Source organism: Chinchilla lanigera, unplaced genomic scaffold (genome assembly GCF_000276665.1).
Source record: "Chinchilla lanigera isolate Chin_1 unplaced genomic scaffold, ChiLan1.0 scaffold00059, whole genome shotgun sequence".
Taxonomy (NCBI): Eukaryota; Metazoa; Chordata; class Mammalia; order Rodentia; family Chinchillidae; genus Chinchilla; species Chinchilla lanigera.
In genome coordinates, this window is record NW_004955460.1 from 14191792 (window position 1) to 14207772 (window position 15981).

At 45.6% G+C, this 15981-nt stretch overlaps 1 protein-coding gene across 1 annotated transcript in view; it reads right to left on the minus strand.

Moving 5' to 3' along the window:
• Positions 1-15981, minus strand: part of Baiap2l1 (BAI1-associated protein 2-like 1) — a gene marked incomplete at its 5' end in the record, with an annotated part of 84825 nt that overhangs the window by 17200 nt on the left and 51644 nt on the right. The window contains 8 exon segments of the mRNA XM_005397915.2: positions 618-695; positions 1654-1861; positions 4106-4247; positions 6706-6873; positions 8927-9079; positions 9732-9869; positions 11080-11151; positions 11250-11311. Of these exon segments, the coding sequence (XP_005397972.1) occupies positions 618-695; positions 1654-1861; positions 4106-4247; positions 6706-6873; positions 8927-9079; positions 9732-9869; positions 11080-11151; positions 11250-11311 (1021 nt within the window).

A 15981-nucleotide genomic window follows, 5' to 3' on the forward strand; every position in this document is an offset into this window, starting at 1 on the left:
ATGTTTTATGTCTCAGTTTCCTCAGTTGTAACGTAGGGGCCTGTTGCATGGGGTGACTGCGAGAATGAAATGAGCTGATCCATGTAAAGTACTTTGGACAGTCCCGAAGTGACGGCTACTATGAGAATACAGACAGCTTTGAGGTTACCAGCACCAAGGTGCCAGCCGAGGCCCCCAGCTGCAGTCACAGCCATGGAGTGGACAAGATGGCTGAGAAAACACAGACAAGGGAAAGGACCGAGGACGGATCCTGCCTAAGGAGCAGCACTGTCTCAGCGGGGGGCAGAACTGAAGGGGCCTGCGGGGCAGACTGAAAAGGGATGGCAGTGTTCCGCAGTGTTCAGGGCCACCGAGGAAGAAAACGACGGAGACCACGCGCTGTGGACTGAGGGCTCACGGGCATGCTGGCCGGGGGCTGGCAGGAGTGCTGCGAAGAGCAGGTGGTCTGGGTCTCTCCTCACAGCAGATGGCTGGGAAAGGCTGTGGGCCACAGAAACCTCTGTGGAGCAGCAACGGTGTCTACTCCCTGAGGGCTGAGGTTTCACACTGGGGTTGCTACATATCTCCGCTATAACTTGAGACACAAGGGAAGACGTGCTCTGGAGCACATTCACTACCTTGGCGTAGGCTCGGTCACCGGTTCCTTCACATTTTCTTCCAGCAACTTTGTGTATGACGACGGGAACCAACCCCTCCTGGAGGGGAAAAGTGAGAAGGAAAGGCCTGCTTGTGGCTTCAGAGGCAGACGTGACGCAGTCCCTGCAGTAAGGGGGATCTGCAGGACAGCTGAGGGCAGGCTGGCCCAGGCTGGCCATGAAGGCTCATGAGTTGACTGAATGAAATGGAGCTTCTATAAACAAATGCATACTTCACACACACACAACAATGCATGTTTTTGCATATAGCATTCATGGTATTTGGTTGCCCATTTTATTTTTATTTATTTTCTGAGACAGGGTCTTGCTATGTAGTTCAGGGTGGCCTAGATTCACTATGTAGCCCAGGCTGGCTGGAACTTGTGGCGATTCTCCTTCCTCAGCTTCCTGAGTGCTGGGATTATAGGTGTGCGCCACCACATGGGGCTCCCTTTTTATTTTTTATATTGCTGTTACTTTATGTATCTAAATACAACCTGACGATCTAGGACAGCAAGGTTTATGCACACACCTATGGTTGAAATGCAAATGCTGAGGTAACATTTAAACTACATCTTAAATCTTAAAGTGGATCTCATATGCAGGTTACCCCTGAGAAATCAAAAGCCACTATTTTTGTTTTTTTGAGACAAGGTCTCACTACATAGCCCAGGCTGGCCTCAAATTTGTGATCTTCCTGTTTCCGTCTCCCAAGTGCCCTGATTGTAGGCATGCACCACCACTGGCAAATGTCATACATTTTATAACAACAGAAGGATATCTAAGCCGTCTGTCAGAGGTGATGTTATATGATCTAATAATCTGTTCATACACCAAATTTATCTGTAGCTGCACACATATACCCAAGATAGCCTGGTATGGAATCCGTCCAGCTAACTACACTGTAAACCTGGCTGCAGCTGAAGTACACTGACAGTCTGTAGCTGAACTGCACAAACAGCACCTCTCTGAGGCTAGGCCCATGTGCACCCCGTGCAGATGGCTCGCGGTGACTCACGCTTTGGTGCCATCGTGCTCCCCATAGAGCCAGCCGTCCTTCTCCTCGGAGATGAGCAGTGTGATGACGTCGCCCTGCGCAAAGCTGAGTAAGGTATTGTTGGTGCCGGCAGTGTGTGGGAAAATGGTCTTGACTTTCTGCTTCTTCATCATGTTCAGTCCAGTTGCAACCGAGACCGATCGCTGCAAACTGGCATCTTCTGCAGCGTCTGTTAAAGTGAATGTGGCAGCAACGGCTTTTCAGAGGGTTCAACAGAGAAGTTCAAAAGGAACAACCCCAGAAAACTACCCATTCCCACATCCTGCCCACACAATATGGTGGAAACTCTAACTGCGGCAGACTTCAGGCCTTTCCCACTGCCCAGGTGGGACAGGGCTTGCAGGGAGCAGGTAGGTCTTGGCCTGAGGGCTGGCAGAGGTGGCCTGTGGCTGCAGGGAGCTAGAAGGATACGGCTGGGCATGGTAGCACCTGCCTGTAATCCCAGCATTCTGGCAGGCTGAGGCAGGGGGATCCCAAGTTCCAGCCTAGCCTGAGCTGCTTTAGCAACTTAGCAAGACCTTGTCTCAAAAAAAAAGAGGTAACTAAGGCAACAGCTCAAACCAGTGCTGACATCCTGTGCCATGAGGTAAAAGAGCAAACTGGAAATGTGGACATTCTGGCTTCTCTCCCCAAGCACAAAGGATGAGGGGATGAGGTCCTTCTACTGAGCCTTCAGTCGACCATCTCTCTGCTGTCCTTCCACACTGTCTCTTGAAGAAGGCATGGTCACTGCTGACACTGACAGATGTGGAAACTGAGCCAGAGAAAGTTCTGAGGCTGGTCAGGATCACAAAGCCAGTAAGAGGCCAAACCAGATACCATGTGTGGACAGCTGATGGGCTGGGCATATAGCTCAGTGGCACAAGCACCTGCTTGGCAAGTGCAAGGTCCTGAGTTCCATTTCTGGTACCAAAAACAAACACATGCTGCGGATAGCCGAGCCACGGTCTCTACTTGTGGGCACCATGCTGCTCAGGTCACGCTCAGCTCAACCACAGCACGACAGTTCCCACTTCAGCAAACACAAACTGTGATGGAGATTTAATGCAAAGCAATGTAAGATCGCGTTCAGCTTTATTTGTATGATTTCTTAATAACTGCAATATAAACTTTGCTGTCTCCTTGACCTGCCACTCTCTGATGACCTCAGTATTATTGAACACACCAGCAATCCTCACTTAGCTTTTTTAAAAAAGAACTGGAGTCGTTTCACTGACTGGGCTACAGAGTACTATATACTTTAACATTATCTCTTATACAGCTCAATGTTTCCATTAAAAGCAGTAACTACAGGCTATGATTTTCCCTTACTAAAGCAATCCTCACTGCCATTACGGCAATCTCTTATCTTTTGCCTGACAGTTTCAAATGCTATGTTCTGTGAGCTCTTGCCAGTGGACAACTTTATAGCAGCCACATTCATACTGAAAGGGCCTATGACACCCCACACAGACAGGTGAGGGGCCATGACACAGGTTGGGAGGGTCCTGGTTGCTAAGGACTGTGTAGGAAGAGTGGGGCCTAAACAGAGAAGCAGAAAATGTCTGCAAACAGTAACTGGTCCTGGTTTGTTGAAATATAGTCAGCACTTGAGAAATTTATGTCTCCAGAAAGCACGAGGTACCTTGTTAGGGATGATGAAAAATGCTGATGAGATTTCAAATTAAGCCTATTGCTAAGATTAATAACCATAATTTTGCCATATTAACTTTTACAGCTTGTTTCACTGAAAAATTTTTTTATTATTATAGTCATCAAATATGGAACACTGTGTGAGGCTGTGTATATTCTATCCTAATTATTTACTTATATTTTTCAATTTTTTTTTTTTCAGTATGGAGCACTGAATTCAGGGCCTCATACTGAGCTCATCTTCAGCCCTTTTTATTATGAGACAGGGTTTTGCTAAATTTCCCAGATTGGTCTCAAACTTGTGAACTCCTGCCTCAACCTCCCAAGAATCTCGGATTACCAGCACATGTCACGGACCCAAGGCGTATTTATCTTTAAATATAATACTTTTCAATAGTAGCTTTACTCTTTGGAAGCACCTACTATATACAGAACTAGTAAGAGTCATGGAAATATTTCACTTGTCAAAATGTCTTGCAGTGTAGACCTTTGGAGGTATAAGCTACTCAAAACCAGGTCTAGACACATCTACCGTACCTGTCTATTTCTCCCTTACATTTATCCAAAATGTTTATTTCACTTTGAAAGTGACTTTTCAAAAAATTTTAAAAGGGTACCTTTGAGAATCAAACTATAGCCAGCTGTGGTGGTGCACACCTGCAAACCTAGCACTTGGGAGGCTGAAGCAGGAGGACCACTGTGAGTTCAAGGCCAGTCTGGACTACATAGCAAGACCCTATCTCAAAAATCAAAAACAAAAACATCAAACTAGATATCTTACCTGTTGAATTATTAACCTTTTCTGAATTTTGTGCAGTTGTTGCTGGATTATTGAACATATCAACCAAAGGACTGGTATATGCTTTGGCTGATGTTGCTGGAGGTATCTTTGGTGAATATTGGATGTCATAATCTTTCCCACCCTGTAAAAAATTCTTTATTAGTCTAATTTTAGAGTAACATAGCAATGAAAGGGGCTGGCTGGTATCATACCTTTACCCTCCCCACCCGCAAAGCAGCTCTTCTCTGGCAACCATTAATGTGCTTTCTGTCTCTTGATTTTAGCGCTCTGCTTAAGTGCAAATGTGCTATAGGATTCCACATTGAAGACAACTATTCCACAGAATTTTGAAACCATTCTTCCACTAATTTCTAACATCTTGTTTTGCTAAAAGAAATCTGGTATCAATGGCATTTACTTTTCTTTGTAAGTAAAATTTTCCCCCCTCTCCAAAAGTTTTTAGGTTTTTTTCCTGCCTAACATTCTCAAACTCAGCCCTAATTGTGCAGGTGTTAGATCCCTATGGCCAATGTGTCTAAGACTGCTTCTCCAGTCCTAGCAGAAAAGCTAGGTGTGGTGCTGTGCACCTGTAATCCCAGCATTCAGCAGGCTGAGGCAGAAAGATCATGAGTTCGAGGCCAGCTTGGGCTGTAGAGTGAGTTCAAGAACAACCTGAATTACACACTGAGATCCTGTCTCAAAAAGCAAAACAATACAAAAAGCAAAAATAACCAACCAGGCAGAAGGCCAGTGCAATAACCTGCAGAAGGACAGTGTTTAGAAGGCTGGAGGGGCAGGACACAGGTGAACTTGGGGTGTGCTCTGGAGGCAGAAAGGGGATGGGCTGATGGGATGCTGTAGTTCAAGAGAGGAGTTGATGCTTTGTGTCTGAGCTAGTGGAAGCATGAGGCTGCCGTTTACCGGACGGAGAGGACTGGAGAAGCAGGGTTAGGGTGAGAAAATCAGTTCTCTGCTTTGGGCAAGGCGGATTTGAGATCCGGGCTGGTCACCCAGGCGGTGCTGCTGAGTGGGCAGTTGGGTAAACCATCCATGTCTCAATCTGCCCACCATGTGTGTTTACTCTGTCTGCCTTTTTTTTTTTTTTTTTAAACTCTTTTTCTAATTGTGCACTGTGTTCTGGGAGAATGCTTCAGCTCAGTTTTCCAAGCAGCTATGTTCTTCTCAGAGCCCATCTATTGGTGATGGTATTTGGAGGCAGGGGTGGAGGAAATAAAAAAAAAAAACTTATGTTTTAGAAAACTTTCAAACACGTACAAAAGTAGGGACAACAGCATTATAAATCTTTACGCAGCCAATAGCTAGCTTCAGGGATGATGAATTCATAGTCAATTTTGTTTCATGCATAACTTTACCCATCTTCCCAAACTCTGCCTGGATTACTTTGAAGAAAATTTCATGCATGTCATTTCAACTACAATAATTCACTTTTTAATTCCCAAGAGCGCTTGTGGATTCTTCTTTGTGGATGTAACATCCTTTCCTCTCTATAAAGATTGCCGTTGCCTCCAGTATTGGTCATGCTGGGTTTTATTTTGCTGCCGTTTCTATGATGTGGGCTTGCCTCACTGTCTGATGCCTCCCGCTGTCCCTCTTCGTTCTGCGCGAGTCCCCACTCCTTTTACCATATTTGGCCTACCCTCACAAGCACAGACCCCCGTGGTGACACGGGGGAGGCAGGGCAGGCTTCCGGGAGCACGCTCGCGCCTCAGTCATACGCATCCTTCTCTGCTTGGGAACAACAGTCCCTACTGCTTGTTGTTTGGCACATGTAGCACACGGGGAAGAAAGTGACCGGCTACATAAAGTGACGGCCCAGTTCTTCCCCCACCTGTACCCCACCGGGTGACTCAGCTCACTGCTCCTAGGAGCAGCTCCACTCTCTGCACCGGGTTTGCACTCCACACGCTTGAGGGTGAGGGGCCTCCCCCTCCGATCTGCTACACACCCATCCCGCCTCTCTCCTTCACAGACTCCTGCAGTGTTTCTGATCCTGACTCTCTCTTAGAGACTCCACAGTGTTTCTGGTCCACTGACAGCACCTTCTTTGGCTTTAAATTCTTGCTGTCATTTCAGGGGGCTTTAGATGGACAGGTATGATGGATCCATGTGTCTAAACTACCTGCTGGGTCCAAAGACCCCTGTATGTTTGTGAACAGTAATAAAGCCCAGGGTCAAACGACAGCAAACTACAAAGCCTTATTCATTCATCACCTTGAATACTCTGTTTGCCTGAAGTGATTTATATTGTGATAAATGACACTGGAGTTTACCAGTCTATTCTCTAAGACATCCATTTCCTTCACTGGAAATAAATGTATAAAGTTGGAATCATTACAATTAAAAACAGTAAAATAAAATTTCTAAAACAAAGATACTAGCGTTAAGAGTAGCATCAAACATTTGCACAGCTAATTCCCAATCTAAGGTAAGGGGTAAGGGTGAGGAAGGCAGGCCTAAGTGTAGAAAAAGAAGGCTCGTAACTTCCACCACCAAGGCAGCCTTGGTCCTTTGGGCTCAATTTAGCCCAAATCCTATTGGTAAACACACAACTGAAAGTGAGAAGAGCAACTGGTTCCTACCATACTGCTTCTCTCGATCATGGGTGAGGGCTGAGGTGTCCCAGATACGGGGGTAGAGATTGGAGTCCTTATTTCTTCTATCATGTTCATGACTTTCTCTGGCACTTTGGTGGCATCACAACAGGTTTCCTGCCACCTGGGCAGTTTGGAATGAAGTAATTCTGCTGACTATAAATCCAAAAGAAACAGCACAAAGACAAAGGCACATTGAAGAGCTGACAAAAGTGTATCAAATACTATCATGATAACGTATTACTGAGCGTATTACTGGCTTACCATCGAAGGGTGAGAGCCAGAGTTTCATTCAGCGAGCAGTTTAAACATCCATGAGCAGCTGCCATGTCTCATTTGCTGAGGAGAAGGCAGGCTCTCGCACCGAAGCCACTTACCCGCTCCCTCAGTGCAAATACAGAGCTTACAGCTAGTACAAGGATCATAAATGATTAAGAATCAATCCAGGAACTGGGCATGTGGCTCTGTGAAAGAGCACCTGCCTAGCACGTGTGAGGTGCTACATTCGATTCCCGGTATGCCCAGCCCTTCCCTCCAGTTCAGAAGGATTGGGCAATCTCTATGAAGCCTACTATTTCCAGGTGTTCCCAGAAATGTCAACCATCTCTTCCTCCCACGCCCTCCAAAGGCAGTACCTCCATCAGAGTGAGAGGCCCGGGAGCTGACTCTTTGACCTCACAGAAACTGAGGCACGAGTCAGACAAGTGAATCAGATTCTGTCCCAGGAGATCCACCCACGTGACTGAGGAACTGCAGGGAGTGCGGCATGGGGGAGTGCACAGGGCCACCCCACCACAGGCCGAGGCTTTGCAGAGCAGCTGGGCTGCAGCGCACAGACCGAAGGGCGGAGCAGAGACCCGAATCCCAGAGGCTGAGGAGGCTCGCCTATTCCCATAGGCCTAGCTCTGCTTCTGGCAACGGGACTTTCGCAGGCCCTGAAGCCTTTCAGTGAACACTTTCCCAGGAAAGCAACGTGGCTGGAAGAGGGAAGGAGGGGCCTTTCCCGAAACTCCTTGCAAGGCAATCACACTATTCTTACCCAATTCTAGGTCTGTCATGGATGGCCGGGGCCACAGATGTAAATCCTAGGGGAGAGAGCCCCTCCCTGAGACCACCTCTGGCCCTGGCTCTTACCCAAAAATGGGGCACTGCCACACTGTGGACCAAGTGCTTGGGCCTGCTCCATTCAAGAGCCACAGAAAGTACCAGAATGTGTTAGAGATATTAAGGAAGCCACAAAAACAACTTTCAGGTAGCTGAAGAAACTTCCAGTATAGAAAGAAGCAGACTTGGTTTGTACCATTCTACAAAGCATAACTGGGAACCAAAATTATATGTAAGAAAGACTTCGCCAATAACTAAAAATAGCCATAGTTGCTTCATCATATAGAAGAGTATTGTAATAGAATGGAAGCTTCAAGGTCATTTCCACACCTCTGAAGCTACAATTCTGCCACAAGGAAGCCCTTACCCTGGAAGCAAGTTTCTAGAGCTACTTGGACACTGCTTTAACTAGTACAGACACACGGTGGACAAAAATGATAATACGGTAATTTTTTCCTTTCGTATAGTAGTTTTAGATCTTAAGTATTTTAGATTAGGTAGCTAAATATTCCTTAAAGTTGCAAAAGCTATATAGAATATATAACATATGCATACATACACACAAGACCAAGGCTTTTTTCTCCCTGAAAAAGAGGACTTAAACTCAAATTCTTGCAAAGCTTCTGATATTGCAGAGGATTCTCCAAATTATTTTATTAGAAGGAAAACTAAATATTTGGCCTTGATTAGTGCTGGCTTTAGATTCTTATACAGACCCAGGAGAATCCATAAATTTTTTAAAAGGGGAAGGTAACATTGTTGCATCATAGCTCTTGGGTTCTAAGCTCACAGCTGCCTGTGTCTGAAGGAGGGAACTAAGCCAGGCATTCAGCTGAGCGGGGCATGAATGAACAACTTGAAAAGCAGAGGACTCAATGTCCTGTTGGGGGTGTGGGCTGTGGCTTGTGGCAGAGCTGCCAGTGACATCCCTGTCGCCCTCCAGATGCACATAGAACACCCAGGAGCTGGCCCCGTTAAAGACACTGATGCCAAAGCAAATCAGTCTGCAGAAAACTGACTTAGGTGAGAAAAGGAAAAAGGTACCATTTCAATTACTGAGTGTTGTTTTATAAGGGATTCAAAATACGGATGCTGTTGCACTCACCTGTAAGTGATAATGGTGTATGTGATTTGCAAAGCTACAGTGTTTGTCCACGAGAAAGCAGAAGCGTCTTTTCTCTTCAAGCAGAGCTTCTTTGCAACCGTCTGCAATGAATTTCTGGATTTCACTTTGGCGAGAAGTAACAGTCTCTACGTACTAGGAAAATAACACAGATACAAATCTGACATGCGGCATTAGATAGCTGTATAGCCTGACATTTATCTTCTGCCACCTTTATACTTGGCTTATGCTGATAACAAAGTAAACAGTAAATAGAGATAAACATTAGACAAAGTTGTAACCTGAGCTGAGCAGATATCATCGTCATCATTAAGATCCCTGACTCACCCACGGACAGAAGTTGCCACAGGCTTTACATTTAGGGCAACTGGCATCCCTAGAACATCCCTAGGGATGATCCTGTTCTACTGGACATTACGGTGGATTTTGGAACCAGACAGTACCAGGTTCAAATGCCTGCTCCAAATGCCAAACACAGGATGTAATCTAAGCGTCCTTTTTCCCACTGTGAATAAAATGGGGACAGCAACCCTAGTCATGGTGCCTCCTTCTCCCTGAGCCAGAGGGAAAGGCCAAGCAAGGTTTTTAGGAGACCACAGACCAGTTGTCTCAACTGCAGAACACTCTGCGGCCTTCTGCCCTTCCCGAGTCAGAGTGCTTACTTTTACCTTCAGCACCAGTACGACAGCAAGTGGGTAAAGTAGAGGCTGACTGAGGGAGGTAAGCTTCTTACTAAATCGTACAGACAATGACCAACAACAAAAGGAGATATTGCCAAAAAGTTCACCTCAGTTTCTTTGTGTTCATATTTTAGTGCATTTCGTCCTCCTTGACTTTTCCTTCTGATCTTCTTCAATTCGGCTTGAGATTTCTCCAAAGAATCTAATTTGCTCCTGTGTTCTGCTTGGTATCTTTTAAGAGTTGCCTGTAAATTCAGTGTTGTGCTTATTTTACTGCAGCACTGTCCATGCTGCTGCAGTTGCTTCCACTCACACTTCCACGTTGTGTGGGACTGTGGCCCTCACACCCTTACTCTCCACACAGCCCTGTCCTGCGGGGGGCCCTCACACTCACACCTCACACCCCCTCCATTCAACTTGGGCATGGCACAGCTGTTGGTGCTAAAGTTCCCTGTTCATGCCGGAGGCCCTGGACTGCAAGGGCAGCTCTCTGAGGACAGCAGTGTCTTCTCTTTTTTGTTCAATTGTTTTTGGACACTGGCTAATAACTGTTTCGATGAATATATAAACAACATTAAATCACCTTTCTGGTTGTTTTATAACTTAAATTTCAAAAGAAGGCATGAACAAGAGCAACTGCTTGCATTTTAGAGGGGAGTGTTTCTTGGTATATAGCAGAATGTTTAAAAACACAGCATCTGGAGACAAACAGACCTGGGTTACAGTTCCCACTACTTGTGTGATCTCAGCACTTACTTCGCTTCTCTAAAATTCATGCTTTCCCTCTAATCTGTAAAATGAGGATAATAAAGGTATCTACATCATGGGGTTCCAGTAGGGATTAAAAATCAGGTAGTGTGCACAGCACATATGCATAGCACCTGGGGAGCGGGCCTCGTGAGGATGACGGGCGGCTTCCAGGGGAATCCTACTGCTCCCTGCTATGGGAAGGGTCCTGGTAAGAAAGGGCACTTTGGGTGGCCAGTGAAAGTAAGCATTCTATAGCAGAAGAGGAAGATGGAAAGAACCGGGTACCTCGCTGGAGGGCCAGATGTAGACAGAGCTAGAGAACTGCAGGATGGTGGGGGTGGCTGGTGGGCAAGAGGTCCCTAGTTCTCGCATGTGCAACTCGAGTCCTGAAGTGCTGGCTTGAGAAAGCACCAGCTGCAGAACATGGACACAGATGTCCTGCCACACAGCCATGCGCTCTGAAAACAGTGCTCTCAGAAGTGGCATGTTTTTCTGCAACATTTATTTCTCTGCCTATTCACGTGGACCCCAAGTGGTAGTAAAAACAGGCCCACTCAGCCCAAAAGGACCTCGTTTTCACACATCCAAGTCTGTATCAATACCATATTCCACCCTCATTGCTTTTGTGGACGAGAGTGGAGAAAGTTCTCTTCCAGCTCAGAAGTCTGATTCACAGGGCAGGGTGGAGGGCAACCGCACACTCACATTCATATATTTTATGTCAAGCTCTGTTTTCTTCTCCAGCTCATGGATGATCTCCTTATGGAATTTTTTGAACTGTTCATAAGAGAAAGTAAAAATTTATACCAGGTTTGAGGTTTTGGCAAAATTTTAAAAATAAAAACATTTTGCAAATATAAAAACAATCCACATACATTTTCTTCAAGGCTCTCATTGAGTTTCTTGTGGGTGCTCGAAATCTCTATGAGGACATGGCCTGTGGGCAAAATCAGACATGTTAGGGAAGTCATAGCGACGGTTTGCAAAGATAGGAACGGAAGCAAATGGTGGAAGGAAAGGCAGGACACCGCTGCCCTGAGACACCAGGAATGGCACTGGGTCCCTGCGGACAGGTTCCAGAGGCAACAGCTGAGAGTAAACTTACTCCACAACCCCAACAACGCCCATCCTGTGTTCACACTCATTGTTCTTTCTCTTTCTTTGCTCCCTAAGTCAGGTTCTATGTATCTGATTTAATTCTGAAATATTCTTACCAAAGATTCCCCAGTCATCACAGTAACTAACTACAGGAACAAATGATTTATTTTTATCTAATCCCTAGAGTAAGCTGATTATTTGCCAATTAGAAGAGAAAGTGGCCATTTTTTCTTATTTTAGTTCTTGAAGTGCTCTGGAACACATCAATACCAAGGAAAACTGCAGCAAGGGTGGCGCTCTGCCTTGGATTTTCTGGGGTGACATCACTTCTCTGAAATGGGGCAGTCAGTCATATGAGACAGAAGAGAATATTCCAGGACAAAGCAGCCTCATGTCAGAAAGTGGTAGTAAGACCATTTGGGTATAAAGCTCATCTCTTTGAGGTTGGTGGCACACTTTTCTCTGAGAAAGGGATAGGTGTCTAAGAGACGAGGGAAATATATATAATTTTTTTTGTTTGTTTTCTGGTACTGGGAATCAAACTCACGACCTCACGCTTGCCAGGCAGGTGCTGTACCACTGAGCTACATCCCCAGCCCTAGACGAGGGAAATAGAGAGAATCATTTGGAACCACTCATACCAAGCAACACCAGAGGGTGCCAGTGGCTCACCCCGCCGGCAGTGGCCAGAGAAAAAAGAATTCTGGTGAGCAGAAAGGAAGGATGAACAGTAAGACTGGCAAATGGCATCCCAGAACTTATGAAGCTGAAGCAGGAGCACTGCAGTGAGGCCAGTCTGAACTACATGGAGAGATCCTGTTTCCAAAAACAAAAATGAAAGACGTGTATAGTATGGGGAAAGAGAAAGAATACAGTGCAGATGTCCTCAGCTGTCACATTGCATGGCCTGTCCTAGGCCCTTTCCCTCACCTTCCTGCTCAGAAAGCCAACCTTCATCAACACATCCACCTCGTTAGACACCTCACATCTGGCACGTGTACAAGTGACCTCATTGGCTGCCCATATCCTCTAATCCCAGCTTGTGGCTGCTGGCCAGGCACACAGATGGGAGGAACCTCTCTATGTGTCACAATCATGACAAGGCTCATTTGCAGTGCACGGGGTGTCACTGTGTGGGCTGCTCTAGGGCGGGACATGCCCCTTACTCACCCTGCTTCCTTGGGCAATGACGGTACTGGCCTTTTCTAGGCTCTGTCTCCCTTGCTGCCCAGGAAGGAGACGTGTGGGAATGACATGTGGTGTCTGTTCACCAGAGATAGGGTGGGGTCTCTCTGCTCCACACACAAACTCTGCCAGCTGAGCCTCTTAGGAGGTCCTCTTTTTCTACCCCCATGGACTCCACACCTGGGTCAAACCTGTCTCATCTCTGTGGACTGCTGGTGTGTCCTCTTCTGCGTCATCTTTACAGGTCGCAGGGATGTTTCCAAATGCAAATGAACTGGGTCACTCCCCTGTTTTCCCCCTGGTGTCTCTGATAAAGTGGCTACTGGTGACAAGCTGAAGTACCCATGAATGGTGTGCCTACATGCTCTGGGGAACGGGGACAGAAAATCCCCTGTAGGTACGTAACATGGTGAGGTATTGTGAAACGTCCTACAGCCTAAGCTCTAACAGGACAGCCTGCTAGACCAGTGAGAGCCAGAGCAGAGCCATCCCCTACTCCTTAAGGCCTCACCCACCAAATCCATGCTACATCCTTAAGAATGTTGACCCAAAACTCAGTATGAAACAAAACTAAACAATACAAGCTGAGCCTGGCAGCACACATCTGTAATTCCAGCATGTTTGGAAGCTAAGGCAAGAGGATCCCAAGTCTGAGTCTTGCCTGGGCAACTTACAAGACCCTATCTTGAAATAAAAAGAGACTGGGGATGTGGCTCAGTGTGAAGGCCCTGGGTTCAATCGCCAGTCAAACAAACACACAAACAAACAGGAATTCTTCACCAAAGAAGTCTTCACATGGCTAAGAATATAACTACATTAATTATGTCATGTGGTTATCATTTAGTCATTTCAGATACCAAAATATTGTGAATTACTACTATATGTATTTTAACCCCTAAACAATTCTTTGTTGGAGATGGAAAGCAAAACCTACTTCAATTCTTTGAAAATTAAGCACTCTATACTTGGCAAATCAGATTTACTTGGAAAAAAATTTTTTAAAACGAATTGGGCTTAAATCATCAGAGCAATTCAGGCCAGAAGCAAGGCAATCACATTTGTTTCTCATACTATGTTTCCTTTCAGAACTTCGCTTCCACAACCCCACAGTGAGTGAGGTGTAAGAAGCGTCAGTGTGCTGGGGTGGACGCGCCTGTGGATGTGGACATGTTAAACTCGGTGCTCTGGCCTCTGCAGGCCAGCCCACTGCACACCACCCTCCCACTGCACGCTCCTCCTGGGGTTTCTGCCGCCGCAGGCCAAGGCTCCGTGAAACAGCCCATTCACTGCAGCAGGAAAGGAACCCTTGACCTTGTTATTCTTGTCCCTCACTGTTCGCGGAATTCCAAAGGCGGCCCCATAGCAGCAGCCACTGAGTCCTCAGTCATAAAAAGGATCAAAACACATCTTGGCTGCGATTACGCAAGTTGCCAAAGCCTATCTTGAGACAAAATATGAAAACTATGTTTCTGCTCAATCTGCAGAAGTTTAATCTTAAATTGAGCAAGTGTTACTTCATGTTGCACCTACTGCTTTACTTAGTCCTGTACTCTACTTTTTCTATAAATTACATTTGAGAAGAAAAACCCTGAAAACATTCAAGGGTGGAGTTGAGAAAGCACAGCCCAGATTCAAATGGAGCAGAACTAAGTGCGTGCCCCAACAGGAAGCCACGCCACCGTGCGCTGCACCAGTCCTTCCCTTTCTCCCCTTCAAGTTTGGAACCAACATTTTGGGAAGAAATTCACAGCAATTACAGTGACGTGACTCAGTCTGAATAAGTTATACTGTGGAGAGGCAATACTAAAGGAATTGATTATTTAAAACATTTTTTGTGGTGCTGGAAATTGAACTCAGGGTTGCAGGTGTGCCAGACAACCAGTGTATCACTCAGTGACACCCCCAGCTCACAGGGATGAAACATATCCATATTTCAAAGTCACGAATTCAACTGAAAGGCCATGTTTATTGTCTTTCTCAAAATACACACAAATAGTAGCTTACAGTGGCATTACTCTAATTATTAGGAATTATGAACAAGTATGACCAACATTTTGAAGAACACTATATAGGATATGCATCTGGCTAACAGGCAATATGGACTTAAAATGTTAACAAAATTTTAGGAATATTACTGGCATGAAGAGGTCACTGGGTTTCTCCCTGCCCGTTCTGGTGCCAGGGATGGAACCCAGGCCTGGCACATGTTAGGCAAGGGAGCCACCACTGAAGCACACACTCTAGCCCCACTGGACTACTAATGTAATGGAAGTAAAAGCAAAGTGCACGTTATGTCACATGACCAGGTGTGCACCCTGCAGATTCGAGTCCCCTGCACTGAGTTTGCTTAAAGGCAGCTTAGTAACCACCAACACATGACCACACTGGAAAGGCTGAGGCCTCTAAGGGTGGCTCTCCATCCCCAGATGTGGTCGAGGAGCCCTCCTGGTCAGTAACAGGCTGCATGAGAAAGCAATGTGCAGGCCCAGATGACACCAACCACCCAAGGGGCATTTCTCCAGAAGTCTCACTCATCCTTCCTTCACCAACTACAGTTCAAGTTAGTGTCTACATGGGCATATAACTGTTCTACCATTGTGTTCATAAGTAAATAAATATAACAGCTAGCCCAAAGAAGCTAGGAGTGGTCAAATATGACAGTTTGAGATTCAACACAGTAAAAGATAATAAATTATAAATCACTGAAGCATCTAAGAATGTAGGAATCCATAGCAAAAATAGATTTTCACAAAGAAAGAAATAGGGGATAAGGGGGTGGTCTTGCTAAAAGCAGAATACCAAGTGACAATTAATACATGAAGAAGGAGTGTTAGAGTTGGAGAAAAAAAAAATCACTGTTCTGTGATCATCACAGTAAAGACTGGCTGGGGCAAAACTTATTAACAGATGCAAATTGAAGGTACAAACATTAATGAGGAATAAGACATTTGCATTGGAAATCACCCCCCTCATTGCTTGTTAGTAGCAATAGAAAAAATATCAACTAAGCAGTATAAAAATACCTTCATTAGACAACCAAATTTACACAAAAATTGGAGAAACATAAACACTGTGTATCCACATTTGCTCTTCAGTGGATACAAAATTTTTTTTTTTTTTTTTTTTGTCTTTTGGAGATGGTCTGGCTATGCAGTTCAGGCTGGCCTTGAGCTCACTTTGTAGCCCAGGCTGGTTTCTAACTTGCAATGATCCTCCTGGCTCAGCCTCCTGAGTGCTGGGATCACAGGGGTGTGCCACCACGCCTGGCTGAAATGACTTAGATATCAAGAGACATTGCTAAAAATGTATAACATGAATTCAATC